This window comes from Pongo pygmaeus, chromosome 10 (genome assembly GCF_028885625.2).
Source record: "Pongo pygmaeus isolate AG05252 chromosome 10, NHGRI_mPonPyg2-v2.0_pri, whole genome shotgun sequence".
Taxonomy (NCBI): domain Eukaryota; kingdom Metazoa; phylum Chordata; class Mammalia; order Primates; family Hominidae; genus Pongo; species Pongo pygmaeus.
This window is the reverse complement of record NC_072383.2, coordinates 111865325-111890991: the sequence shown is the minus strand read 5'-3', so window position 1 is coordinate 111890991 and position 25667 is coordinate 111865325. Positions and strand designations below refer to the sequence as shown.

Here is a 25667-nt window from a genome sequence, read left to right as displayed (position 1 = left end):
TGAACCATGATACCTGGCCTGATACTGAATACATTCTGCCTTGCCAAGGAACTAAACATCCTTAGCACCTAATCTGGCCTGCCTTTCTTTTTCATTCTTAGTCACTTTAGATGTTTCTTTGATTCCCTGCCATTCTCTTGGTGTGTTCTTTGGTTTGGTGAGTTGAAGTTATCTTTTGTGGCTTCAAGTGTCACTTCCTTCTCCTGGGCAACATAGTGAGACCCTATATCTACAAAAATAAAAATACAATAATTAGCTGGGCATGGTGGTACGTCCCTGTAGTATCAGCTACTCGGGAGCATGAGGCAGGAGGACTGTTTGAGCCCAGGAAATCGAGGTTGCAGTGAGCCATGATCGTGCCACTCCACTCCCTGGATCATGGGAAGGCCAAGACGCCATTGTCCACTGCAGTATGGCAGCTAGAGCTCAATGAGTTTAAAAGTGAGCCCATTGTCCTCCCCTCCAAATGTCCTCTCCTCTCCCAATTTCTGCCATAGTTTCTTAAGGGCCCCATCTTTCTCTACCAGTCACCCAAACTCAAAACTCTTTCACTCAAGTCCTAATGATTCTTTCTTCAAAACATTTCTCACATCTACAGACAATATGAAAATAAAAGGGGCACAGGTAACCTGTAAGTAGTAACTTACAGCTTTCATTGGTGCTTACTTCTTAGGAGAGGGGGAAAGACAGACAATAAACAAATAAACAGGTGCATATAGGGATGTCAGATGGTGATACTTAACCTGGAGAACAAACAGGATAAGGGGGAAGAGATGAAGAAGAATCAGGGTGAGGGATGGGGATGTTATGGGGGGTGTCCATCTGAGACATGGTGTTGGGGGGTGAGCAGACATCCTGGGCAGTAGGTGTTCTTTTTTTTTTTTTCTTTTTTAAGAAATGGGGACTTGCTGTGTTGCCTGGGCTGGTCTTGAACTCCTGGGCTCAAGCGATCCTCCCACTTCAACCTCCCAAAGTGCTAGGATTACAGGCGTGAGCCCCTGTGCTTGGCCAAGGCAGTAGGTATTCGTTCAACAGTTGCATCAGAAATCATTAAAGTCCTGGACTTGGGATTTTCATTTTCCTGGGTTAATGCTATTAGTTATTTATTGAACATTTTTTACAGCGTGCAGGCCCTGTGCTGGAAGCTTCTCATTCAGACTGAGGACTCTTGTTTTACAGCTGAGGAAGCCCAAGCTCTGGAGGATTAAATGACCAGCCCAGAGACCCCCAGCAAGGATTTGAACCCAAGTGGGGCTATGCAAAGCTAGTACTTTTAGCCATTGTACTATGAAAGCAATATAAATTACTGATCTCTGATTGCCCTATAGATTTTTCTGAAACAGTTATTTATTTATCTATCTATCTTTTGAAACAGAGTCTCATTCTGTTGCCCAGGCTGGAGTACAGTGATGCAAACTTGGCTTACTGCAACCTCCGCCTCCTAGGTTCAAGAGATTCTCATGCCTCAGCCTCCTGAGTAACTGGGGTTAACCTGAGTAACAGGTGCGTACCACCATGCCTGGCATTCTCTCATATTTTTAGTAGAGACGGGGTTTCGCCATGTTGGCCAGGCTTGTCTTGAACTCCTGACCTCAGATGATCCACCTCCCTCGGCCTCCCACAGTGCTGTGATTACAGGTGTGAGCTACCATGCCTGGCCTGAAACAGTCTTTTAACTAAACTTTTTACTTTGTAATAATTGTAGATTTATAGAAAAGTTGCAAAGATAGTACAGAGAGTTCCCGTATGCCCTCCATTCAGCTCCCCCTAATGTTAACATCTTAGATAACCTTGATGTGTTTGTCAAAACCACAAAATTAGGCCCGGCACGGTGGCTCATGTCTGTATTCCCAACACTGGGAGGCTAAGGTGGGAGGATTGCTTGAGCCTAGGAGTTCAAGATCAGCCTGGGCAACATAGTGGAGCTCATCTCCATAAAAAGTTAAAAAATTAGCTAGGCATCGAGCACCTGTAGTCCTAGCTACTTGAGAGGCTGAGACAGGAGGATCACTTGAGCCCAGTAGGTCAAGGCTGGAGTGAGCCATGGCCACACTATTGCACTCCAGCCAGGGTAACAGAGCGCCTACAAAATTAATGTTGGTACAATGCTATTAACTAAACTTTAGACTAGATTTGGATTTGGATTTGGATTTCTCCATTTCCACTAATCTCCTTTTTCCACTCCAGAACCCAATCCAGAATACAACATTACATTTAGTGAAACAGTTTTTTAAATTGTATTTCAAAGTTATATTTCACCCACCAATTTTTAAAATCAGTACTTAAAAATGGCCGGGCGTGGTGGCTCAGGCCTGTAATCCCAGCACTTTGGGAGGCAAAGGCAGGTGGATCACGGGAGGTTGGGAGTTTGAGACCAGCCTGGCACACATGGCAAAACCCTGTCTCTACTAAAAATACAAAAATTAGCCAGGCATGGTGGTGTGCACCTGTAGTCCCAGCTGCTCAGGAGGCTGAGGCAGGAGAATCACTTGAACCCAGGAGGCGGAGGTTGCAGTGAGCCAAGATCATGGCACTGCACTGCAGCCTGGGTGACAGGGCAAGACTCTGTCTCCAAATAAACAAACAAAAAAACTTTAAAATCAGTGAAAATGTGCCATTCCTGGCCTGTTAGTCTTACACCTCTGTCTGCACTGTCCCTGTCCTGCTCAGACATAGGCTGAGGCCTGTGGTTCCGTCACCCAGGCTCCTTGTCAGTTTCCTGCTGGTTTTGGCCAAGGGCAGTAGAAAGAAACCAGGGTATTTCTCCTCCCCCACCGCCACCCTTCTTTAATCTGCATTTCCGGCAATGTCTCTAGCTCCTCTGGGAACTGATGGCTGTGGTTCAAACTTCCCCTGGGTGACCCTGGGCCCCAGGCTCACCACCTCTTCATGTGGTGGCTTCCTGCCATTGACAATTGCGGGATGGCTGTGTCTTCCCCTGGTTGGCCTCTCGACTCTCCCATCACTGATGTAACCAGTCTCTGGTTTTAAATCCTTAGAATGGTGTCTGCATTCCTGGCTGGTCCCTGCCTGACACATGTGCCTGAGATGCCTCCACACTTGGTCTTCCTGCCCTTGTGGCCCTAACACCCTCACAAAGCTGAAAACTGCTTCCAGTGAAAGGTTCTGTGTAAAAGCGACAGAGGACCTAAGATGAACTCTTGATGTCAACAGTTGTGGTTTCTGCAGCCACACTAACCACACAGATGTCAGCACAGCTGCACTCACACCTACTTCTTCCTTTTGCAGGATGGCCAGAGACAATAAAAGCACGAGACCCAAGTAGTCTACCGAAGTCTCCATCTCTACGGACCTACAGAGGCACAGACGGCTGCTCACAAGATGGCTTTAGACATTCTCGCCATGGCCCCTTTGTATCAGGCCCCTGCCATCAACAGAATAGGGCCAAAGACAGACCCATCTAAAAGGCCAGCTGACCCACTAAAACCCTTGGTTCTCTCTAGGACCAAACTCACCACCATTGAGGCCAAAAGGATCATGTCCGTCCTGGATGAGGCGATCTACAAGGTGGAGCTGGTGACCTTGCTGTCGTATGCGGCATGCAACAGAGAGGATATGGAGGGGATGCTGGGGGAGGACGTCATGAGGGCAGTGAGAGAGCATGAGGATCTCTGCCAGGTCCTCCTTGAAAATGTCAGGTGCCTGAAAGAGAAAGAAAGGCAATTGCAGGAGCAGAAAGAGGCTGAGGAGGAAGGGTGGCTCAGAGACCGCCTCCTTTCCATAGAGCTGCAGAAATCCAGCCTCTCACCACTTACGCAGCAGATCAAAGACTCCACCAAGAACGTCCTGAGACTCTTGCTCAGCAACCCCCAGGCTGCTAGGCTCCTGCAGATGCAGACACAGGGTAGAAGTGCAGAAGCCCAGAATTTTATTGACAGCCTGATAGAGCTCCGTGGTTTCCTGTTTGAAAAACTACTCACTAGTCCCATGGAAGCGAGGGATAAGGCCCAGTTCTTACAGGATATCAGTAGACAGAATAGTAATAACCAACAAATCATTGATACTCTTGAAAAGGAATTGGCGGAGAGAATGAAGAACAGGAATGCAGAGGTATTGTTTCATAGTATTGCTAAAATTACTGAAGAAGCCACACAAATCTTTTGTTGGTTGGGTTTTTCCTCAATGATTGATTGATTTTTTTTTTTAAGATGGAGTCTCACTCTGTTGTCCAGACTAGAGTGCAGTGGTGTAATCTCGACTCACTGCAACCTCTGCCTCCCAGGTTCAAGCGATTCTCCCACCGCAGCCTCCCAAGTAGTTGGGATTACAGGTGTACGCCACCACGCCTGGCTAATTTTTGTATTTTAATAGAGACAGGTTTTTGCCATGTTGGCCAGGCTGGGCTATAACTCCTGACCTCAAGTGATCCTCCTGCTTTGGCCTCCCAAAGTGCTGGCCACTGCACCTGGCCAATTGATTGATTGATTTTTTGAGACAGAGTCTCACTCTGTCTCCCAGGCTAGAGTGCAGTGGCATGATCACAGCACACTGCAGCCTCCATCTCTCAGGCTTAAGCAATCCTCCCATCTCACCCTCCCAAGTAGCTGGGACTACAGGTGTGTGTCACCATACCTGGCTAATTTTTTGTTTGTTTGTAGAGATGGGCTCTTGCTACGTTGCCCAGGTTGGTCTTGAACTTCTGGGTTCAAGAGATCCTTCCGCCTTGGCCTCCCAAAGTGCTGGGGTTACAGGCATGAGCCACTATGCCCGGCCTCCCCAGTGATTTTTTTTTTTTAAGACGGAGTCTTGCTGTGTCACCCAGGCTAAAGTGCAGTGGCAACATCTTGATTCACTGCAACCTCCGCCTCCTGTGTTGGGAATGGGTGCTCGGTGTCGTCAAAATCAGCACTGAGACAAAGGATCTCTCAGCAAGGCTAGTTTACTCTCTGCAGAAAGGGTGCTGCTTGCTGGCAGTCTTGCCACAAGAGTACACATGAACAAAAGAGACAGGGTCATTTATAACCTGACGCATCCACCCTACTGCTGTGTCCAGTTTCCATTGGCTGGAACAGGACCTCACATTCTGTACTCAACCCGACTGGCTAGCAACTTAGAACTTCCCAAAAGAGGCAAAGGCAGAGGGGAACAAAGGAAGAGAGCAAGTAACTCCTGGAATGCTGAGAGAGGCAAAAACAACTCCAAATAAGGAAGAGGAATAGGCTATGACCTAATGCTTGCTTGGACCGGTTCAGATATGCCAGGGCAAATATCTAAGCTAAAATATGGGCGCTAAGAACAGAGTATATTGATTTCTTTTTTTTTTTTTTTTTTTTGAGGCGGAGTCTTGCTCTGTCACCCAGGCTGGAGTGCAGTGGTGCGATATCGGCTCACTGCAAGCTCCGCCTCCAGGGTTCACACCATTCTCCTGCCTCTGCCTCCCAAGTAGCTGGGACTACAGGTGCCCGCCACCATGCCCAGCTAATTTTTTTTTTTTTGTATTTTTAGTAGAGATGGGGTTTCACCATGTTAGCCAGGATAGTCTCGATCTCCTGACCTCGTGATCCACCCACCTCTGCCCCCGAAAGTGCTGGGATTACAGGCGTGAGCCACCACGCCCAGCCTATTGATTTCTTTATTACAGCTAGCAGAATTGAAGAATATTAACACAGGTCTTTGAGTAAATTTTGGTTCTAAAAGAGGTTACTACCTATTCTGAATTAGACTGGGAGGAAAGTCCCTTTGAAGAGGAACCTCTATTTCATTTTCTACATCCCAAGTTCAAGCAATTCTTCTGGCTCAGCCTCCCGAGTCTCTGGGACTACAGGTGCCTGCCACAATGCCCAGCTAAATTTTTTTATTTTTAGTAGAGATGGGGTTTCACCATGTTGGCCAGACTGGTCTTGAACTCCTGACCCTAAGTGATCTGCCCGCCTTGGCCTCCCAAAGTGCTAGGATTACAGGCGTGAGCCACTGCGCCTGGCCTAAATAGCTTTTTTTTTTTTTTTAAATTCATTTACTCCACAAATTATTGTTAAGTACTTACTAGGTGCCAGGTCTTATAAATAAGCCCATGTGGTTCCAGCCTCATGGAGTTCACAGTAAGGAAGGTAGGAATTAAAGAACTCATTTAATTACAGTTTTGAGCAGTACAATGTACTTCTCAAAGGGAGTGTTACAGGAGAACTTAACACCAAAAGGGTCAGGGACATTGAAGCCAAGATATGAAGAATGCGAGGGCGTGAACCAGGCAAGTGCAGTGAGGAAGAACCTTCCAAGCTAGGGATCAGCAAACTTTTTTTTTTTTTTGAGACAGTCTTACTCTATGCCCAAGCTGGAGTATAGTGGTGTGATCTCAGCTTACTGCAGCCTCCACCTTCCAGGTTCAAGTGATTCTTGTGCCTTAGCCTCCCGAGTAGCTGGGATTACAGGCACGTGCCACCACGCCTGGCTAATTTTTGTATCTTTTAGTAGAGACAGAGTTTTGCCATGTTGGCCAGGCTGGTCTTGAATTCCTGGTCTCAAGTGATCCTCCCACCTCAGCCTCCCAAAGTGCTGGAATGACACTTGTGAGCCACCGCACCTGGCCCCAACTTTTTCTACAAAGGGCCAAATAGTAAATACATTAGGTTTTGTGGGCCAGATGGTCTGTTGCAATTACTCAACTCAGCTCTGCTGTTATAGGGGGAAAGCAGCCACAAACAATATGTAAATGAATGGGCTGTGTTCCAACAAAACTACTTACAAATACAAGTGGCTGGCTGGATTCGGCCTGTGGGCCATAGTTTGCCAACCCCTGTTCCAGGTGGAGGGTAGAGTGCACCTCAGTCATGAGATAGGAATAAGCCTGGCTAGTTCAGAAACCCAGAGAATGCCAGTGAGCTAGAGGGAAGGGACAAAGATGGGCTGGGAAAGCAGGGGAAGGAGACAGATCACACAGGAACTTTGAGGCCTAATCAAGGAATTTGGTCTCTAGAAGTTTTTAGTTTTAGAGACAAGATCTCACTCTGTCACCCAGGCTTGAGTGCATTGGCACGTTCATAGCTCACTGCAGCCTTGACCTCCTGGGCGATTCTCCTGCCTTAGCCTTTTGAGTAGCTGAAACTACAGGCATGCACCACCACTCTTGGCTAATTTTTTACATTTTTGTAGAGACAGGGTCTCGCTATGTTGCCCAGGCTGGTCTCGAACTCCTGGGCTCAAGCAATCTCCCTGCCTCAGCCTCCCAAGTAGCTGTGACTACAGGCACGTGCCACCATGCCTGCCTAATTAATTTTTTTTTCTTTTTTTAGAGATGGAGTGTCTGGCCGGAAGTGGTGGCTCACACCTATAATCCCAGCACTTTGGGAAGCCAAGGCAGATGGATCACTTGAGGTCAAGAGTTCAAGACGAGCCTGGCCAACATGGTGAAACCCCGTCTCTACAAAAAAAAAAAAAATACAAAAAATTAGCTGGGCACAGTGGCTCATGCCTGTAATGCCAGCACTTTGGGAGGCCGAGGCAGGCGGATCACCTAAGGTCAGGATTTCGAGACCAGCCTGACCAACATGGTGAAACCCCATCTCTACTCATAATATAAAAATTAGCTGGGTGTGGTGGCGTGCACCTATAATCTCAGCTACTCGGGAGGCTGAGGCAGGAGAATCACTTGAACCCAGGAAGTGGAGATTGCAGTGAGCCTAGATTGCGCCATCGTACTCCAGCCTGTGCGACAGAGTGAGACTCTGAAAGGGAAGGGAAGGGAAGGGAAGCGGGGGAGGGGAGGGGAGGGGTCTTACTCTGTTACCCAGGCTAGTCTTAAACTCCTAGCTTCAAGGGATCCTCCAGCCTCAGCCTCCTGAGTAGCTAGGATTATAGGCATACCACACCAGCTAGAAGAATTGTTAAGAAGGGAAATGGGGGCGTGGTGGCTCACGCCTGTAATCCCAACACTTTGGGAGGCTAAGGCAGGTGGATCACTTGAGCTCAGGAGTTTGAGACCAGCCTGGGCAACACAGTGAAACCCCGTCTCTACATAAAAGACAAAATTAGCTGGGCGTGGTGGTGTGGACCTGCAGTCCCAGCTACTCAGGAAGCTGAGGTGGGAGGATCACTTGCGCCCAGAAGGCAGAGGTTGCAGGGAGCTGAGATCGCACCACTGTACTCCAGCCTGGGCTGCAAAGCAAGACCCTGTCTCAAAAAAAAAAAAAGGGAAACAGTAGCATGATCCCAAACCCTAATAATAAGTGTCATATTGCACACATACAGTGTATTTTGTTTAACATACATTTTCTCTCTAAATCTTTACAAAAACCCTGTGAGATGGTGTATGAGTACAGATTTGGCTGCTATAACAGAGACACCCAAAATAGCTGTGGCTTAGTCAAGATGGCAATGTATTTCTCTGTAGTAGAAACATCAGAGCTGGTGTGGCATCTCTGCTCCCCAACTTGTCAGAGGTCTGGTTTCTTCTATGTGACTTCCCTGCTGTCCCCAACATGGGACTTCTGCCTGTGGGCCAAGATGGCTGCTCCAGCTTTCCCCATCATGTGGCCCCTGGTCTAGCCAGCAGGAAGGAGGAAAGGGGAGGAGAGGGCTTGGTTCTGCCCCTTAAGGACACACGTGGAGGTGGCACACAGAACTTCCACGCGTATCTTGTAGCCACACCCAGCAGCGAGAGGTGCTAGGAAGGACCGACCACCTGTCACTGGGGCTGTGTTATGCTCCACATTCTACCCCACAGCCTTTCTGGGGAGAGCAGACATGGGGGTATCCAGGCTGCATTGCCACAGGCCTTTCTGTTTCTATCCCCCACCACTGATGAGGGGTTCAAGGCCCTGGGAAACTATTCACTAGCCCCCTCCCTGGTGCTGGGTTGGACACTTCTCACTGAATTTGTCCTTTAAAGCATTCACCTGACTTTGTGGATAACATTCACCCGACTTTGTGGATAACATATCTGTGTGTGATTTGTGTGGTCTTGAGGGGTCTGGCTCCTCCACAAGAAAAGGGGGACCTTGTCTCCTTCAGCCTGCCACTGTGTCCCCAGTGAGCCTGTCCAAAAGAGGGGCATGATGCATACTTGCTGAGTGGACAGAGGACGGGCTGTTGAGCCCTCGGGCAGGGAGGTTACTAATAAGGTGGGAGGGGCATCATCTAGGAATAGGCAGAGGGACACAGTTGGCCCTGCTGGTCTCATTCGGGTGCTAGAACCAGCTTGGGGCTTCACCTTGGACTGACCTGGGGTCAAATGCCATTTTTGCCAGGTGGGTAAGTTTCATGTCACTGAACCTCAGGGTACAGTGAGGGGAGACACCAATCAGGCACGTGTGGGGAGTCTACAAGGAGAGCTCTGACTGCCGATCATATTCCCAGCGCCTGGTGCCTAAAGCCTTGCCTGCAGGATGGGCTTGCCCCAAAGGCACTGCCTCCCTGCCCCCAGTGTGCAGGAAGTGAGCAGATGCCCGGCGGGCCTGCTGCCAGCTGACCCAAGCCCAAGATGGTGGCGTGAGCAGCCATAGCACCACTGTGCTCAGAGGGAGACTCTAGTGTATGTGAGAAGCCTTGAGAGCTTCTTTACAAAACTGTCTCATCCTCCACCCCCATTCCTGTTCTAGAATCCACCCAAGGCAGGGGACAAGCCAGGCATGGGCCCTCAAGAAAGAGCCCAGTGGCAATCCCTGCAGCCTGTGTTCATCGCACACCTTCATGCACCCCACTAAGTGTCTCTGCCAGCTGGGCCTCCCCTGCTGTGTCCCCAGGAGAAGCATCGCCGCTGTCCCAGTCCTCCCCTGTGGCCTCAATCCAACAAGCTTGTACCCTTCACTCGTGCAAGGAAATAGAAAGTAGTGGCCAAGAACGTGGGCTCGAGGTCAGACAAACCTGGCTTCAGGCCCCAGTTCAGCTGGGCAACCCCAGACAGATGAAGCCACCTCCTTGAGCCTCAGTTGTCTTGTCTGTAATCAGGCTGTCCCTGACCTCCATTGTGGGGTTGGGGGTGTGATTAGAGAGATATAACCCAGTTGGCATGCCTGGCCCCGAGGGAGGATGCAGTGGTGCCAGCCTCTGGTGACTGTCAGTGGATATGGAGAGTTTTTTTTTTTTTGAGATGGAATCGCACTCTGTCACCCAAGTTAAAGTGCAGTGGTGTGATATCTCCTCTCACTGCAACCTCTACTTCCCATATTCAAGCGATTCTCCTGCCTCAGCCTCCCGAGTAGCTGGGATTACAGGCATGCACCACCACGCCCAGCTAATTTTTGTATTTTTAGAAGAGACGGGATTTCATCGTGTTGGCCAAGCTGGTCTCAAACTCCTGACCTCAGGTGACCCGCCCACCTCAGCCTCCCTAAATGTTGGGATTACAGGCGTGAGCCACTGTGCCCGGCTGGGCATGGAGGTATTAACAGAGTCTTTTCTCTTCCTGGCTCAGGTGGAAAAGGAGAACTTTGTGATCCAAGAACTGAAAAACCACCTGCACCAGGTGCTCAAGTTCTCAGAGAACAGCCTCCTTCGCACTAAGCAGGAGGCTGAGAAGCAGCAGAAGGCCGATTTCCGGGCATCACAGGCCAGGGTGGCCAAGATCCAGCAGGAGATCCTGCAGCTGCAGTCACAGTTTTACAACCTGGTCATGGAGAACCGGGAGGCGGAGCAGGCGCTGAGGAAGGTGCCCCGGGAAGCGGGGAGGATGGGCCAATGGGGCCCCTGGTGGGGGGGATGGGTGGGACTGTTCCATCACTCCTGGAGGTCCAGCAGTGTTGGGCAGGGCAGGACTGCACCAGCTACTCAGGAAGTGGCTTGGTGGAGGGGAAGGGCACAGGAGCAGGGAAGGCCCAAATCCAAGCCAGTGTCTCCTGGGAGGCAGGAAGGGGCAGCACACAGGCCTGGGGACAGGGGACAGAGAAACCGGGATCCTGTCCCAGCATTGCTGCATGCCAGCTTTGTGACCTTGGGCAAGTTCCCCAACTCCTCAGACCCCACAGGGATAATACCCATATCGTCAGAGGCTGGGTGCCGTGCAAAGGAATGAAGAAGTAGCATGTAAAGCTCAGGCAAATTACTCAACTCCTGCCCAGCTGCCGATTTCACACCTCGGAAATGAAAATGCTAACGTTGGTCTTAATGGTTGTTACATGAGAATTACATGAGATGGTAGTGAGAGAGCTGGTGCATAGTAAGTATTCAATAAATATCATTTCTGACCGGGTAAGGTGGCTCATGCCTGTAATCCCAACACTTTGGGAGGCTGAGGTGGGAGCATCGCTTGAACCCAGGAGGCGGAGGCTGCAGTGAGCTGTGATTGCACCACTGCACTCCAGCCTGGGCAACAGCAAGACCCTGTCTGTACAAAGAATAAAAGATAAATTAGTCAGGTGCTGTGATGTGTGCCTATAGTCCCAGCTACTTGGGAGGCTGAGGCAGGAGGATCACTTTAGCCCAGGAGTTTGGAGGCTGCAATGAACTATGACTGCGCCACTGCATTCCAGCCAGGTCAACAGAGTGAAACCTTGTCTCTTAAAAAACACCCCAAAACCTTCATTTGCCTTCTCCTTCATCATCTCAGCCAAGACCTAGGCCTAGCACACACCCAACTTCCAAATCTCTTTCCTCGTAAAAGGCATCCTTTTTAATACTTGTCTCCAGTCTCTTAGTGTCACACTCTTGAGCATCTGATGGAAGCCACGGGCTTCTCCCCCAGAAAGAAGGGACAGATGAACTTACACATCCTAGTGGACAGTTCCCCAGGGAGCCCAGTCCCCCTGAAGCCGGCCTACCCATGGTGCCCAAGCTAAGCGCTCATGCTCTGTAGGATTAAGGGGTTTATTTATTTATGTATTTATTTATTTATTTATTTTTGAGATGGGGTCTCACTCTGTCACCCATGCCAGAGTGCAGTGGCGTGATCATAGCTCATTTCAGCCTCCAACTCCTGGGCTCAAGCGATCCTCCCATCTCAGCCCTTATGGGTAGCTGGGGCATGTCACCACGTCTGGCTAATTACAAATTATTATTATTGGCTGGGCGCAGTGGCTCACGCCTGTAATCCCAGCACTTTGGGAGGCCAAGGCGGACAGATCTCCTGAGGTCAGGAGTTCGAGACCAGCCTGGCCAGTGTGGCGAAACCCTGTCTCTACTAAAAATACAAAATTAGCCAGGCGTGGTGGCATGCACCTGTAATCCCAGCTACTTGGGAGGTTGAGGCATGAGAATTGCTTGAACTCAGGAGGCGGGGGTTGCGGTGAACCGAGATCACACCACTGCACTCCAGCCTGGGTGACAGAGCGAAACTCCATCTCAAAAGAAAAAAAAAAAGTATTATTTTTTGTGGAGACAGGGTTTTGCTATGTTGCCCAGGCTGGTCTAGAACTTGTGGCCTCAAGCAATTCTCCCGTTCCCACCGCGGCCTCCCAAATGGTTGGGATGAGCCACTGGCCCAGCCTGCTTATTTTTAATTTAGGTGAAACTTACATAATATAAAACCATTTTAAAATGAGCAATTCAGTGGCATTTAGTATATTCACAACGTTGTGCCACCCCCACTTCCACCACTTCTATCTAGTTCCAAAACATCATCACCTCAAAATAAAACTCCATATCCATTAAGAAGTTACTCCCCATTCCCTTATTCCCCCTGTCCCTGGCAATCACTAATGTGCTTTCTGTCTCTGTGGATTCACCTATTCTGGACACTTAATATGAATGGAATCTTCTGTGGCCGTTGTGTCTGGCATGTCTTACTTAGCACCGTGTTTTCAAGGTTCACCCATGTTGTAGCATGGATCAGTGCTTCATTGCTTTTTATGGTAGAAATAATCTTTTAAAAACAAGATTAGATCATGTCCCTCCACTGCATCTAAATCACCCAGTGGCTTCACCTCACCCTTTCCTGAGAATACAGCCTCCTCTTGCTGACACTCCCTCTGTGACACAGCCTTTTCCTCGGACCTTGTTGGGGACCACTTTCCTCCTCGCCACTCCCTTCCAGTCACACTGGCTTGATTTTTGTCCTTTAATTTTTTTTAATTTTTATTTTTTGAGACAGTCTTGCTCTGTCACCCAGGCTGGAGTGTGGTGGCATGATCTCAGCTCACTGCAACCTCTGCCTCCTGGGTTCAAGCAATTCGCCTGCCTCAGCCTCCCGAGTAGCTGAGATTACAGGTGTGCATCACCATGCCTGGCTAATTTTTGTATCTTTAGTAGAGATGGGGTTTTGGCATGTTGGCCAGGCTGGTCTCAAACTCCTGGCCTCAAGTGACCCGCCTGCCTCAGCCTCCCAAAGTGCTGGGATTACAGGCGTAAGCCACCATGCCAGGCTGATTTCTGTCCTTTAAACAGCACAAGCTTGTTCCTACCTCAGGGTTTTTGCACCTGCTGCTTTCTCTGCCTAGGATGTCCTGGAATCAGGCTGCTGGCTTCAAATTCAGGCTCTGCCACCCATTAGCTCTGTCACCTTGGGCAAGTAAGATAGCATGTCTGAGCCTCAGTTCCCTCCCCTGTGAAATGGAGAAAAGGGAACCTCCTTGCGCGGATTCAATAGGCGAGGCATGTCAAGCACCTGCCACAGAGCCTAGTGATGCAGAGAGTGCTCAGTGCTGTTGATTGTTAATATATTCCATCAAACAATGACAAATTGGATCTTTTCTAGAAGAAATATAAAGTGGAAACGGAAATCGAGAACTGGATCCAGAAATATGATACAGAGATGGGTGAGAAGCAGGTATTTGTCGCTGAATAAGTCTCTCTCGCATGCTTTTCCCAAGACCTTCTAGGAATGGGATGAATGGGAAGAGTAGCCTTGGGATGGTCCATGGAGTGGGCAAACTTCTGAGCCTCTCTGCAGGGAGCACTTCCCTTTGTTTAAAGGGTTTGTCCAGCCGGGGGCAGAGTGAGAGGTAGGAAAGAAAAGAGCCAGAAGCTGCAAGGCCAGGTGCGGTGGCTCATGCCTGTAATCCCAGCACGTTGGGAGGCTGAGGTGGGTGGATCGCTTGAGCTCAGTAATTCAAGACCGGCCGGGGCAACAGAGCAAGACTCCGTCTCTATTAATTAAAAAAAAAAAAAAAAAAAAAAAGCGACTGGCTAGAAGGGCCTGACACTGGGCCTAATGATCATGGCTCCATCTAGTGTCCACATCCCATACTCCTCTGGATGGGCTCCTGCCAGCACCCCTACAAGGTGGGGCTCCTTCCCACAGACTCAGATGGGAGCCTGCCTCCACTGCGTCACTCAGTCACTCAGCCAGTTTTTATTGAGCACCTGAGATGTGCCAGCTGTGTGGCCTTAAGCAAGGTACTTGACCTTCCCAAGCCCGTTTCTGCATCTGATTAGCAGAGGCAGTAATTCCTATTTTGGGACCATGGCGGGGATTCGGTGAGACACCATGGCTGCAAGTGTGTGTGCCCAGCACAGGGTCTGGCCTGGAGGAAGTGCTCAGGGGGTGGTAACCTTCAAATCGAGACACCCCCAAACCCTTCACCCAGCACTGGGATAACATTGGTGGCCCATGGCTCCAACCCAGGGGCCAGGGAGGACTGGGGAGCGCTGGAGGTAATATGAGCTGGAGTGAGCCAAAGCCAGGTGTGCTCTTCAGAGAAGGGCAAGTCAGAACCTTGTCCTGGGCAACCATCAGGGCCTGGAGAGGGGAGCTTTGCAGGCTGGGGCTCTCATTTCTCTGGGTCCCATGAGGGTTGTGGGTTGGTTGCGGGCAGGGACTTTGTCCACCCAGCTCTGTGTCCTCTGGCAGTGCTCTGCTTTTTGTAGATGCTGGGAAAACATCAGTGGAAGGAAGGAAAACAGGTGTAAATGACAGCAGGAGAGGCTATGGTTAGACATAAGGAAGAACTCTGGGACTCCATTTGAGGCCTGAGAAAGTTCCTTCTCCTCTGGTGTCTTGTGGAACAGACTGCTTTCATGGCAGCAGCCTCCATTTCTTGTGTCCCCACTGTGTGCCTGGCATCACGTCCAGTACATTGTGTCCATCGGGTCATTTAATCCTAGAAACAGCCCCTGGCTTTGGAATCGTCCCCATGTTTCAGATGAGGAAAAACGAAGGCCTGAAAGGTGAAGTCAGTTGAGGTGTGGCAGAGCTGGGACTTAAAACTAAGTCTGCCCAACTCACAAGCCCATGTTCTTTTCCTGTTCCTGAAATTATTTCGGTTGGATCCTTCCTAGAGCTAGGATGGAGCCCATCCCCTCTCCCCATCTATGTCACTGGGACCGAGAGATGCTGAACAGCTTAGCTTAGGGGCATTGCTGGGGCAGAAGACCATTTGGGAAGGGTAGGGGGGGCCTCAGGGAGGAGGGTGGGAGGAGGCACTCTATGTGTGGTGACACCAGCCCCACCCCTCACCCCAGGAGGAGTTGGAGGATCTGGACGCTGTTCACAGGGAAGAGAAGATCTCGCTGGAGGAGCTGAGGCGGAGGCACAAAGTGCTTGTGGGAGAGTTTGCGCAGATCCGGGAAGAGCGGGAGATCAACTCCAAGAAAAGGATGGAGGCAGAGCAGGAGATGGTGCGCATGGTACGGGCGGCCACACTCATCCAGGCCCTATGGAAGGGCTATCTGGTGCGTTCCCTGCTCAGATCCAAGAAGAAGCGGGGCAAGGGCAAAGCGAAGGACAAGGAGAAGGGCAAGCAGAAAGGCAAGGAGAAGGGCAAGGGCAAGAAATGAGCTCTCCACCCAGCCCGCTCCTGGCCCTTATCCTTCCAGAGACCAGGCCAGGAAGCCCCGGGATGGAGAGCACTAAATTCACGGCTTTCATGATGTTTTTATTTAATAAATTAAAAAGTATTTGAAGCCACATTGAAGGGAACGCTCTACCAATAAATCTCTTTACCCAGGGCTGTGGGCTGTGTGTGTCCAGCTCACAGATGGTGTTTCCACGAGGAGCGTGCAGCCTGGGGTGTCAGCCCAGAGATTATGGTTCCTTACTTCAGCCTTAGTGGGAAACCAGACCCCAGCTGCAGCCCGGAAGCTGCCATGGCCATGATGGACACATCACTCACCAGGGCAGCGGGGTGTGGGTCACAACTGCCCATAGAGGGCAAAGAAGCAGGCAGGGAACTCCAGGAGGAGCGGGGCCTCAGGTTTCAGGCTACCCCTAACCCTGTTCTGGGATAAATTTGCCTGCAACTTCCCCTGCTCCAGCAGTGTGAAAGCTCAGAGGGAGTCCTGAGGTCACAGCAGCCCTCAGCCTCACATTCCAGGGAGCTGAATTATTTAAAACAACTTTTTTTTTTTAATGTAAAAAATTTTTAGGCCAGGAGTGGTTACTCACACCTCTAATCGCAGCACTTTGGGAGGCTGAGGCAGGCAGATCACTTGAGCTCAGGAGTTTGAGACCAGCTTGGGAAACATGGCAAAACCCCATGTTTTATTTTTTGTCTCTACACAAAATTAAAAAATTAGCCAGGCATGGTGGCACACGCCGGTAGTCCCAGCTACTTGGGAGGCTGAGGTAGGAGGATCACTTGAGTCTGGGAGGGTCGAGATTGCAGCGAGCTGAGATTGTGCCATTGCACTCCTGCCTGAGTGACACAGCAAGACCCTGTCTCAAAAAAAAGAAAAAAAAAAAAGGTAGGTAGAGACAGGGTCTCACTATGTTGCCCAGGCTGGTCTTGAACTCCTGGCCTCAAGTGATCCTCCTGCCTGGGCCTCCCAAAGTGCTGGGATTACGGGCATGAGCCATCACACCCGGCCTGAACAATTATCTTTAAATTATTTGTCGGCATTTAAAAAACTGAGGGCTACCATGTAGAAATCCAACACTCTCCCTTTTCTGGAAAAAAATCTAATCATCCAGATACCCCAGGTCTGCATATCTTCTAAGGCTCAGCAGCAGCAGCCCCCATTAGATGGTAAAGTAAGTTGCCCCCGTCCTCACCACCCCCAACTGCCTTACATACACCACAGCCTGGTGTCCGTTACCCTTTAGTGTCACCTTGGGCTATTGCCAGATTTTACTGTAGCTGGGAGGAAAGAGGTTTTTTTTTTTTTTTTTTTTTTTTTTTTTTTAGACAGAGTCTTGCTCTGTTGCTCAGGCTGGAGTGCTCTGGTTGGATCTCAGCTTACTACTGCCTCTGCCTCCTGGGTTCAAGCGATTCTCCTGCCTCAGCCTCCCAAGTAGCTGGGATTACAGGCATGCACCATCATGCCTGGCTAATTTTTGTATTTTTAGTAGAAACAGCGTTTTGCCATGTTTACCAGGCTAGTCTCAAGCTCCTGACCTCAAGTAATCCACCCACCTTGGCCTCCTAAAGTGCTGGGATTACAGGCGTGAGTCACCATGCCCAGCCAGGAAAGAGAGGTTATTTCTGGCCTATGTTTGTGGAAACAAAGGGGAAGATGGGAAGGCAAAAGAGAGATGGATGTTTCAGGAAAAACTGAGGTGGGCGTGAGTAACTAATTGTTTGTGAAAGTTCCAGGAAGCTTAAACATTCTATATGTTTAAAATACACGTTGCAGCTGGGCAAGGTGGCTCACACCTGTAATCTCAGCACTTTGGGAGGCTGAAGTGGCAGGATCACTTCAGGCCAGGAGTTTGAGACCAGCCTGGACAACACAGTGAGACTTGTGTCTCTTTTTTTTCCCTTTTTTCTTGTTTCTTACTGGAAGGAATGAAATCCCTCTCTACAAAATTTTTTTTTTTTTTCAGACGGAGTCTCGCTCTGTCGCCCAGGCTGGAGTGCAGTGGCGTGATCTCGGCTCACTGCAAGCTCCGCCTCCTGGGTTCACGCCATTCTCCTGCCTCAGCCTCCCATGTAGCTGGGACTACAGGTGCCCGCCACCACGCCCAGCTAATTTTTTGTATTTTTAGTAGAGACAGGGTTTCACTGTGTTAGCCAGGATGGTCTCGATCTCCTGACCTCGTGATCTGCTCGCCTCAGCCTCCTAAAGTGCTGGGATCACAGGCATGAGCCCCCGCGCCCGGTCCAAAAAAACTTTTAAAAGAAGTTAGCCAGGCATGGTGGCGCATGCATGTAGTCCCAGCCACTCAGGAGGCTGAGGGGGAGGATCGCTTGAGCCGGGAGGTCAAGTCAGCAGTGAGCTATGATCGCACCACTGCACTCCAGGCTGGGCAAGGAAACGAGGCCCCGTGTCTTAAAAAACAAAACAAAACAAAAAAAAAGAAACACCAAAAACAAACAAACAAAAAACAAAGCATGTTTGCATGAGAGCGCAGCTGACCTGCCTGACTCCACAGGCGTTTCTGTGTGTCACCGGTCCTGGGCACTGCAGGTCTCCCTCCCCAGCAGTGTCCACTCTTCCCTGCCCCAAGGCAGACGTACCAACCAGATGATGTGGCTTCCAACTGGACTCCCTAGAATCCTGGTGCCTCCTGGAGGTGCCTTACAGGAAGAGGGGGGCAAGGAGAGGCCCAGAGCCCAGCCCACACTGCCCAATCTGGGTGCAATTCCATCTGCGCAAAAGCTTTGCTGCTTTTCCTAAGTCCTGGGCTGCATCCTAAGTGCTCTGCAGACGCACGTGTCACTGTCTGGCTTTCTCGGACCCTCCACTTGGCAAAGTCCTAGCCATTGTGTTTTATTTCCCACCTTAACACATACACACACACACAAACAAACTTAAAAACAGAACTAAAAAAATACTATTGTCTGTATTCTGAGCTAAGGAAGAGTCAGCCAACCACAAGTTAGTGGCATTAGCCAGAAGTCGATGGGAGGAAGAGTCCAGCGCTTCCTGAAGCCCCAGGTTCCCAAACTTCAGTCACCCACTCACCACTGTCATGTTGTCTGCCACATCCTTGTACTATCTGTTGTATTTAACTTTGTTATTTAAATCAACTCAGTCCTAACAATGGCCTTTACCCTAAGGGGGAGAAAAAAGCGACATTCATGGCTTTGATGAGCTGATCTATTTAGTACATGAAAATAAATACAGAAGCATATTAAGATGAAACAGTGTTCACTCACAAATCTCCCAGTTGCCGTTGTGTTCCCCAGGCTTCACACACAGCCTGGGAAAACTCCTCTAGGGCTTGCAGACTCAGTTGGAAACTAATCCTGAGCAGGAAGCTTGGCTTGAACGGAGAAGAGGGGACCCTCCAGGTTGGCAATCACACTGTTTATTCGCACTTGGCAGCAAGACAATGGATGATGTGGGAGGTGCCAGGCCCCCAGGTTGGCACTAATTTGGAGTATGGTTGAGACAGGGCTGGAGAGAGGCATCTTAGAGGTGGCCCCCAAATCCGCAATTGGGAGAAAAAGGCAAGAATCAACTAGAGATTGTCAGGATAAAGGGAGGCACTGCCCACCCCTGCTATGTCTGTCTGCCCCCCACAGGGGCTTCTTTAATACCTGGGGTTCCCTGGGTGATGAATGTCCTCCTACCCTGGCAAGGGGCCATACCTGTTGCTGTGGCCCCATAGGCAACCCTGATGAAAGAGTATCATTTCCAAGGGGGCTTTGGTTTCTGGGTGGCCCCACCTCGTCGTGGGGTAGACGGCACTGAAATGCTAACTGAGCGAGCCCTGGAAGTCAGCAGGGGGCTCCGGAAGGTCACCCCTGACGTGGAAGGCCTGAGATCCTGAGGCCCATTTGTGTGGGGGGCACTGGTGGCTGGATGACCAGTGCTGGGGACATTCAGGTGGGTGAGGGAATGGGAAAGTCCCCGTCTCGGGGGGTGTGAAGAGTGTAACCCGTCCATGGATAACTTCTGGGAGTCTGCCGCCGCCCCCGGCTCTGTCTTGGAGGAACCAGCTGGGTGAATGGCTCGCAGTGGGGCTTCCCTAGGGCGAGGCGAGTGGCTACCCCTGGGGGTAGCTGGTGGCGTCCACAAGAGAGCACGGAGCTTTGCGGCATCCCCCTTCGCCATCCGCGGGGCCCCGAAGCTGGCGCCTTCAGATCGGGAGCCAAACAGCGACTCATCACAGTAAGACGGGGTGTGGCTGATCTGTCTGGCAAAGGGAAGATAAACGCCATGAGCTGGGGGATGAACAACCCCTCAAAACTTTAACAGCTCTCCCACCCATCCCCAGACACTGGCAGCAGCAGAGGAGGGTTACCTGCAGATCCCAGGAGTCCCTGTCTCCCAGTCTGAAACCTACAGCGAGGCCACAGCCTTCTGAGGCACCACTGCCCCCGGTCTCCGCTGATTCTCCCTGGGAAACATCCACTGCCCCTGCATCCTGACCCCATTCCCAGACACGTGCCCCAGGCCTGGACAATTTGCATATTCCATCCTCCTGGACACATGGATTGGTTCAGGAATGGCCAGATGTCCCAAGCCTGTCCAATCAGAATCTGCCTTAGGTCCTTTACAGAAACTATTAGGAAAGAGATGTCTTTCTGCCACCTGACTTTACTTCTTGCTAAGCTGATAGGATGTCAGCCCAAAGCAGCTGTGGCCATCTCTTTCCTACTGGAGATTGAAGGGCATGCGGGGAAAAGCAGCACTAAGGTGGAGACAGACATTTCCAGCCACAGTTTGAGCCCCTGTTACAGGAGCCCCAAATGCCTTCTGCTGGGGAAGCCAGTTTGAATAAGTTTTCTGTCACTTGCAATCGAGAGTCACAATTAGTATAACCTTAGTCTTTATAGCCTCCACTTTTTCTTTTCTTTGCGAGACTTGGTCTCACTCTGTTGTTCAAGTGGAGTGTAGTGGCACAGTCACAGATCACGGCAGCCTCAAATTCCTGGGCCCAAGCAGTCCTCTCACCTCAGCCTCCCTAATAGCTGGGACTACGGGTACAGTGCCACCAAGCCCAGCTAATTTTTTTGTTTTTGATTTTTAGGAGAGATCAGATTTATGTTGCCCAGGCTGGTCTTGAATTCCTGAACTCAAGCAACCCCCTGCCTTAACCTCCCAAAGTGTTAGGATTACAGGAGTGAGCCACTGTGCCCATTTTCTTTTCTTTCTTTTTCTTTTTTTTTTTTCTGAGACGGAGTCTTGCCCTGTCACCCAGGCTGGAGTGCAGTAGTGCGATCTCAGCTCACTGCAACCTCTGCCTCCTGAGTTCAAGCGATTCTCCTGCCTCAGCCTCCTGAGTAGGCAGGATTACAGGCGTGTGCCACCATGCCCGGCTAATTTTTGTATTTTTAGTAGAGACGGGGTTTCACCATGTTGGCCAGGCTGGTCTTGAATTCCTGACCTCGTGATCCACCCACCTCAGCCTCCCAAAGTGCTGGGATTACAGGCAAGAGTCACTGCGCCTGGCCCTTTTTTTTTTTTTTTTTTTTTTTTTTTTTTTAAAGAGACAGGGTCTTGCTTTGTCACCCAGGCTGGAGTGCAGTGGCGCAATCATAGCTCACTGCAGCTGCGAACTCCTGAGCTCAAGTAATCCTCTCACTTCAGCCTCCAGAGTAGCTGTGACTACAGGTATGCACCACTATGCCCTGCTAATATTTTATTTTTTGTAGAGACAGGGATCTCACTATGTTGCCCAGGCTGGTCTCAAACTCCTGAGCTCAAGCGATCCTCCCACCTCAGCCTCCCAAAGTGCTGGGACTACAGGCCTGAGTTAGCCTGCCTGGCCTATTTTTTTTTTTTTTTATTCAACAGATATTCATGGCATACCTGCAAGATTCCACGCCCACAGTTTTGGCCAGGATTGAAAGTGCTTCTATCCCCAAACTGCAAGTCTTTGAAGGGGCAACCTTTTGCCACTTGGTTTAGCTGCTCAAACCACATTGGCTAATGCCTGCATATGTCTGGTGCCAAGGTTTTTGCTCAATAACTTCTCTACCTCTTATGCAACCCCTCACTTGACACCCTCTACCTGTTGGCATCCAGAAGAAAATTCCATCCTCCAGGTGAGCAGGGAGTTGTCACCTCCCTTTTCATGGACACCATACTTCCGTTAATGCAACCTATCTTTACCTCAGTGTTTTCAGCCATGTTGTAGGTATCAGTGTTGCTAATCTCCACCTGACCCTGCCTTGTCTACAGAACTGGCAATAACTGATTCTTGTTTTTATAATAGGCATCATTCCCATTCTCATTTCATTTCTCTCACTGAAATATGTCCCTGTGGCTCAGAATGAACCCTAAATTTAGTTGGCCAGTTCTTATGGACTGAATTGTGCCCACCCAAATTCATATGTTGAAGCCCTAACCCCAAATGTCTCTACACTTGGCCTTAATTATTTAGATTAATTAAAGGTAATTAAGGCTGGCCAGACATGGTGACTCACACCTGTAATTCCAGCACTTTGGAAAGCAGAGGTGGGAGAACCACTTGAGCTCAGGAGTTCGAGACCAGCCTGGCCAACACAGTGAAACCCTGTCTCTACTAAAAATACAAAAATTAGCCGGGCATGGTGGCGCTCACCTGTAATGCCAGCTACTCGGGAGGCTGAGGCAGAAGAATTCCTTGAACCCGGGAGGTGGAGGCTGCAGTGATCTGAGATGGTGCCACTGCACTCCAGCCTGGGCGACAGAGCCAGACTCCGTCTCAAAAAAAAAAAAAAAAAAAAAAAAAAAAGGTAACTAAGGCTAAATAACGTTATAAGGGCAGGGGATCCTAATCCAATAGAACTGGTGTCCTTATGAGAGGAAGAGACACCAGGGGTGTGTGTATATACAGAAAAGGCCCTTGCATGTAATTGAAGGATTAAAAAAAAATGAGAAAAGGCCCTATGATGACACTGTGAGAATGTGGCCAACTGCAAGCCAAGGAGAGAGAGGCCTCAGGAGAAACCAAACCTGCCAACACCTTGATCTTGGGCTTCCAGCCTCCAGACTGTGACAAAATAAACTTGTGTTGTGGCCAGGCGCAGTGGCTCATGCTTGTAATCCCAGCACTTCGGGAGGCCAAGGCAGGTGGATCACCTGGTCGGGAGTTCACGATCAGCCTGACCAACATGGAGAAACCCCGTCTCTACTAAAAATACAAAATTAGCCAGGCATGGTGGCGTAATCCCAGCTACCAGGGAAGGTGAGGCAGGAGAATCACTTGAACCTGGGAGGCAGAGGTTCGCGTTAGCTGAGATGGCTCCACTGCACTCCAGCCTGGGCAACAAGAGTGAAACTCCGTCTCAAAAAAAAAAAAAAAAAATTAGTCAGGCATGGTGGTGTGTGCCTGTAGTCCCAGCTACTCAGGAGACTGAGGCAGGAGAGTCGCTTGAACCCGGGAGGTGGAGGTTGTGGTGAGCCAAGATCATGCCACTGCACTCCAGCCTGGGCAACAGAGCGAGACTCCATCTCAAAAAAAAAAATTGTGTTGTTTAAGCCACCCAGTCTGTAGTATTTTGTCATGGTGGCCCTAGCCAACTACTGTGCTAATCTTCTGTGTCTTTGTCCAAACCACTGATAACAATAAACAGGACAGAGCCCTGTGGCTCACCATTAGACACCTCCCTCCAGGCTGATATTAATCTGAAACAGTTCAAATAATCTAATTCTAATCTAATTAATTAACAACAATAACAATTTGCATTAGTTCCTATTTTTCTAACTTGTTCATAAAAATGCAGCAAGACCCATTTTCAATTTTTTTTTTTTTTGAGACAGGGTCTCACTCTGTCACTCAGGCTGGAGTACAGTGGCGTGATCTCGCCTCATTGCAATCTCTGCCTCCTGGGCTCAAGCGATCCTCCCACCTCAGCCTCCTGGGTAGCTGGGAGTACAGGCGCACACCACCACACTTGGCTAATTTTTGCATTTTTTATAGAGACACAGTTTCACCATGCTGCCCAGGCTGGTCTCAAACTGCCGAGCTCAAGTGATCCCACCTCAACCTCCAAACGTTCTGGGATTACAGGCATGAGCTGCCCCACCTGGCCAAAACCCATTTTCAAAATGACTTCAGAAACACCACATCTATGTCATGTCAAGGATCGATCACATTAATATTAATAACCTTATGCAAATTTCTCTGTGATCTTATGCATCAGCTGACTCCTCTGGGCCTCAGATACCCAGTTTGTGACATTTGGGGATAGGGAGTTCACCATCACAACCATCAACACTACCATTTATTGACAGCTTTCTAAGTATTAGGTTACTGTGCGAAGCACTGCAGACCCCTCTCTCATTTAATCCATCAACAATCCCCCTAGGTAGGAATAATTGGTCCTATTTTCCACATGAGTAAACTGGCTCAGAGAGGTCAAGATGCTTGCCCAAGGTCACAGAGCAGGTGAACACCAGAGCTGTAACTGGAATCCAGGTGGCTGCACTGAGTACAGGATTTGCATCTCCCTACCCCATTACCTGTATTTGTTCTTCTTCCTTGGTGTGAGGGTCGGGGTGCTGCCCCTTGAGGGGGTGGTCTCACAGCCCCCCTTTGCCCCCAAGGCCTTCGATGCCTCCTTGCCCACGCCTCTGGTTCTGTTAGCCTTCTCCACCCAGGGTGGGTCGAAGTCTGGTGGGGGAGGCCGGGTGCCTGCTGGGCTGCCAAACAGAGTCTCATCCACATATGACGTCCTGGCCTTGACCCGGTAGCCACCTCGGCAGCGGTGCTGAAGGTGGAGGGTCTGCATCCCACTGACGGCCAGCTCCACGGGGGTCTTCATGCTGCCTGTGGTCCCTGGTGACAGCAGGTGTGCTCTGCCGGCCAGGCCCTATTTCCGAGGCTCCCTGTGAGAGGAGGTCAGAGTAGCACCCCTGAGCCACAGCAGTGCTAATGGAGGAAGACCGATAGTGTCTGAAGTTCTCATCCCAAGGGTTTAGTTCTCTCTCAACCAGTCTCTCAAAGGGGAGCTGTCAACTTCAGGGGGCATTTTGGAAATTTCTTTGGCTTTTTTTTAGTTGTCATAATGGTGGTGAAAGGGGGGCTACTGGCAATTATTTATAGAATGACTCTGGGGGTGAAGGAGAGATGACACCTGTGCCTATTTAGGCACCAACCAGAAAACACACTATGGTGATAGGGGAGACAGGCACTTTCCTATATCCTATGTGTACTGATGGGGTGGGGGCAATGACAGCCAGCGTGGATCCCATGCCTACCTCCTGCAAAGAGCTTTACAAGCATTGTTTCACTTAATCCTCTCAACAGCACTGTGAAGTAGCTTCTAATTTGTCCATTTTACGGATCACAAAACTGAGGTGAAGTCACATGTGTAGGTCACACCTATAAAGCTAAAACGGTGGAAGTGAAATCTGAGTCCAGAGCTTGTGTACTTGGCTACACTGCTATCGGGAGATCACCGCCGCCCCCACCGCCCCACATTCTGCGACTCCCAAATCAATGACCCGATTAAAAAGTGCTCGAGGTCCCTGCATTTTTGAGTTGTTCTCCTACCCGAGCATCTTGGCTCGTAGGCATCGGGATCCTCAGGGACCCCTCCCCGCACCTTCTTCCCACCAGGTCTGCACCCGTCGGTGAGGGCGCGGGGGCGCGCGGTGCATCCGGGATCCCCGTCAATCTGCAGCCCGGAATGCCTGGGGCCCCGGACCCCCGGCAGCCTAGGCCGTCCCGGGGCACCGCGCGCGGACGGACTCACCCGAGGAGCCAGCAGAGGCTACGTGTGAGCGGCCCGCGCATCCAGAAACCCAGAACCCAGCACCTAGCACCCAGCAATCAGGGCGCAGCCAGCAGCACTGCGAACGCGGCCTGGACCATTCGCGCCCTCGGATTGGGGGAGTCCGCCCAGGGGCGGGCGCCACGCTCCTGAGGCCCAGGAGGTTCCCAAACATAGAGAGGGGCCTCTGGTGCCACTCACTCAGGGGCGTGTGTACTAGGCCGCCGAGGGCCGCAGGCACTGGCGAAAGCGCAGCCGAGGTCACGTGGTCACCGCACCTCCCCCCCACGCAGTTGGTGCGCTCCTCAGGCC

The 25667-nt window shown here is 50.3% G+C and overlaps 2 protein-coding genes across 8 annotated transcripts in view; one reads left to right on the top strand and one right to left on the bottom strand.

Annotated features, from left to right (window-relative positions):
* The window catches only part of IQCD (IQ motif containing D), a 43638-nt gene extending 27903 nt beyond the window's left edge, over positions 1 to 15735 (top strand). For 3 of the 4 annotated variants that reach the window (XM_054443775.2, XM_054443776.2, XM_054443777.2), the window contains exons 2-5: positions 3250 to 4071; positions 10370 to 10603; positions 13583 to 13654; positions 15289 to 15735. In XM_054443775.2, the coding sequence (XP_054299750.1) occupies positions 3343 to 4071; positions 10370 to 10603; positions 13583 to 13654; positions 15289 to 15603 (1350 nt within the window). In that variant the 5' untranslated portion in view covers positions 3250 to 3342 and the 3' untranslated portion in view covers positions 15604 to 15735. Of the gene's footprint in view, positions 1 to 1375; positions 1504 to 3249; positions 4072 to 10369; positions 10604 to 13582; positions 13655 to 15288 lie in introns of all 4 variants that reach the window. The other variant, XM_054443778.2, reaches the window with a different exon arrangement.
* Positions 15736 to 18786: 3051 nt separating this feature from the next.
* On the bottom strand, positions 18787 to 25600 carry RITA1 (RBPJ interacting and tubulin associated 1). 4 transcript variants are annotated; one of them, XM_054443764.2, is made up of 4 exons: positions 25338 to 25600; positions 24841 to 24972; positions 24103 to 24468; positions 18787 to 19846 (listed from the first exon to the last, which is right to left on the bottom strand). In XM_054443764.2, the coding sequence occupies exons 3-4, from the start codon at positions 24402 to 24404 to the stop codon at positions 19339 to 19341; spliced, it is 810 nt and encodes a 269-aa protein (XP_054299739.1). In that variant the 5' UTR covers positions 24405 to 24468; positions 24841 to 24972; positions 25338 to 25600; the 3' UTR covers positions 18787 to 19338. The 4 variants fall into 4 exon arrangements, with proteins under 4 accessions (XP_054299739.1, XP_054299741.1, XP_054299740.1 ...); XM_054443766.2 differs by having other exon boundaries at positions 25136 to 25597; XM_054443765.2 differs by lacking the exon at positions 24841 to 24972 and having other exon boundaries at positions 25136 to 25452.
* Positions 25601 to 25667: the final 67 nt, after the last annotated feature.

Excerpts from the sequence above, each read along its gene's own strand:
- RITA1 (XM_054443764.2), bottom strand. The coding sequence starts at position 24,404 with ATGAAGACCCCCGTGGAGCTGGCCGTCAGTGGGATGCAGACCCTCCAC. Across the intron at positions 19,847-24,102 it reads AGGAAGAAGAACAAATACAG|ACAGATCAGCCACACCCCGT; the intron begins GTAATGGGGTAG and ends TCCCTTTGCCAG.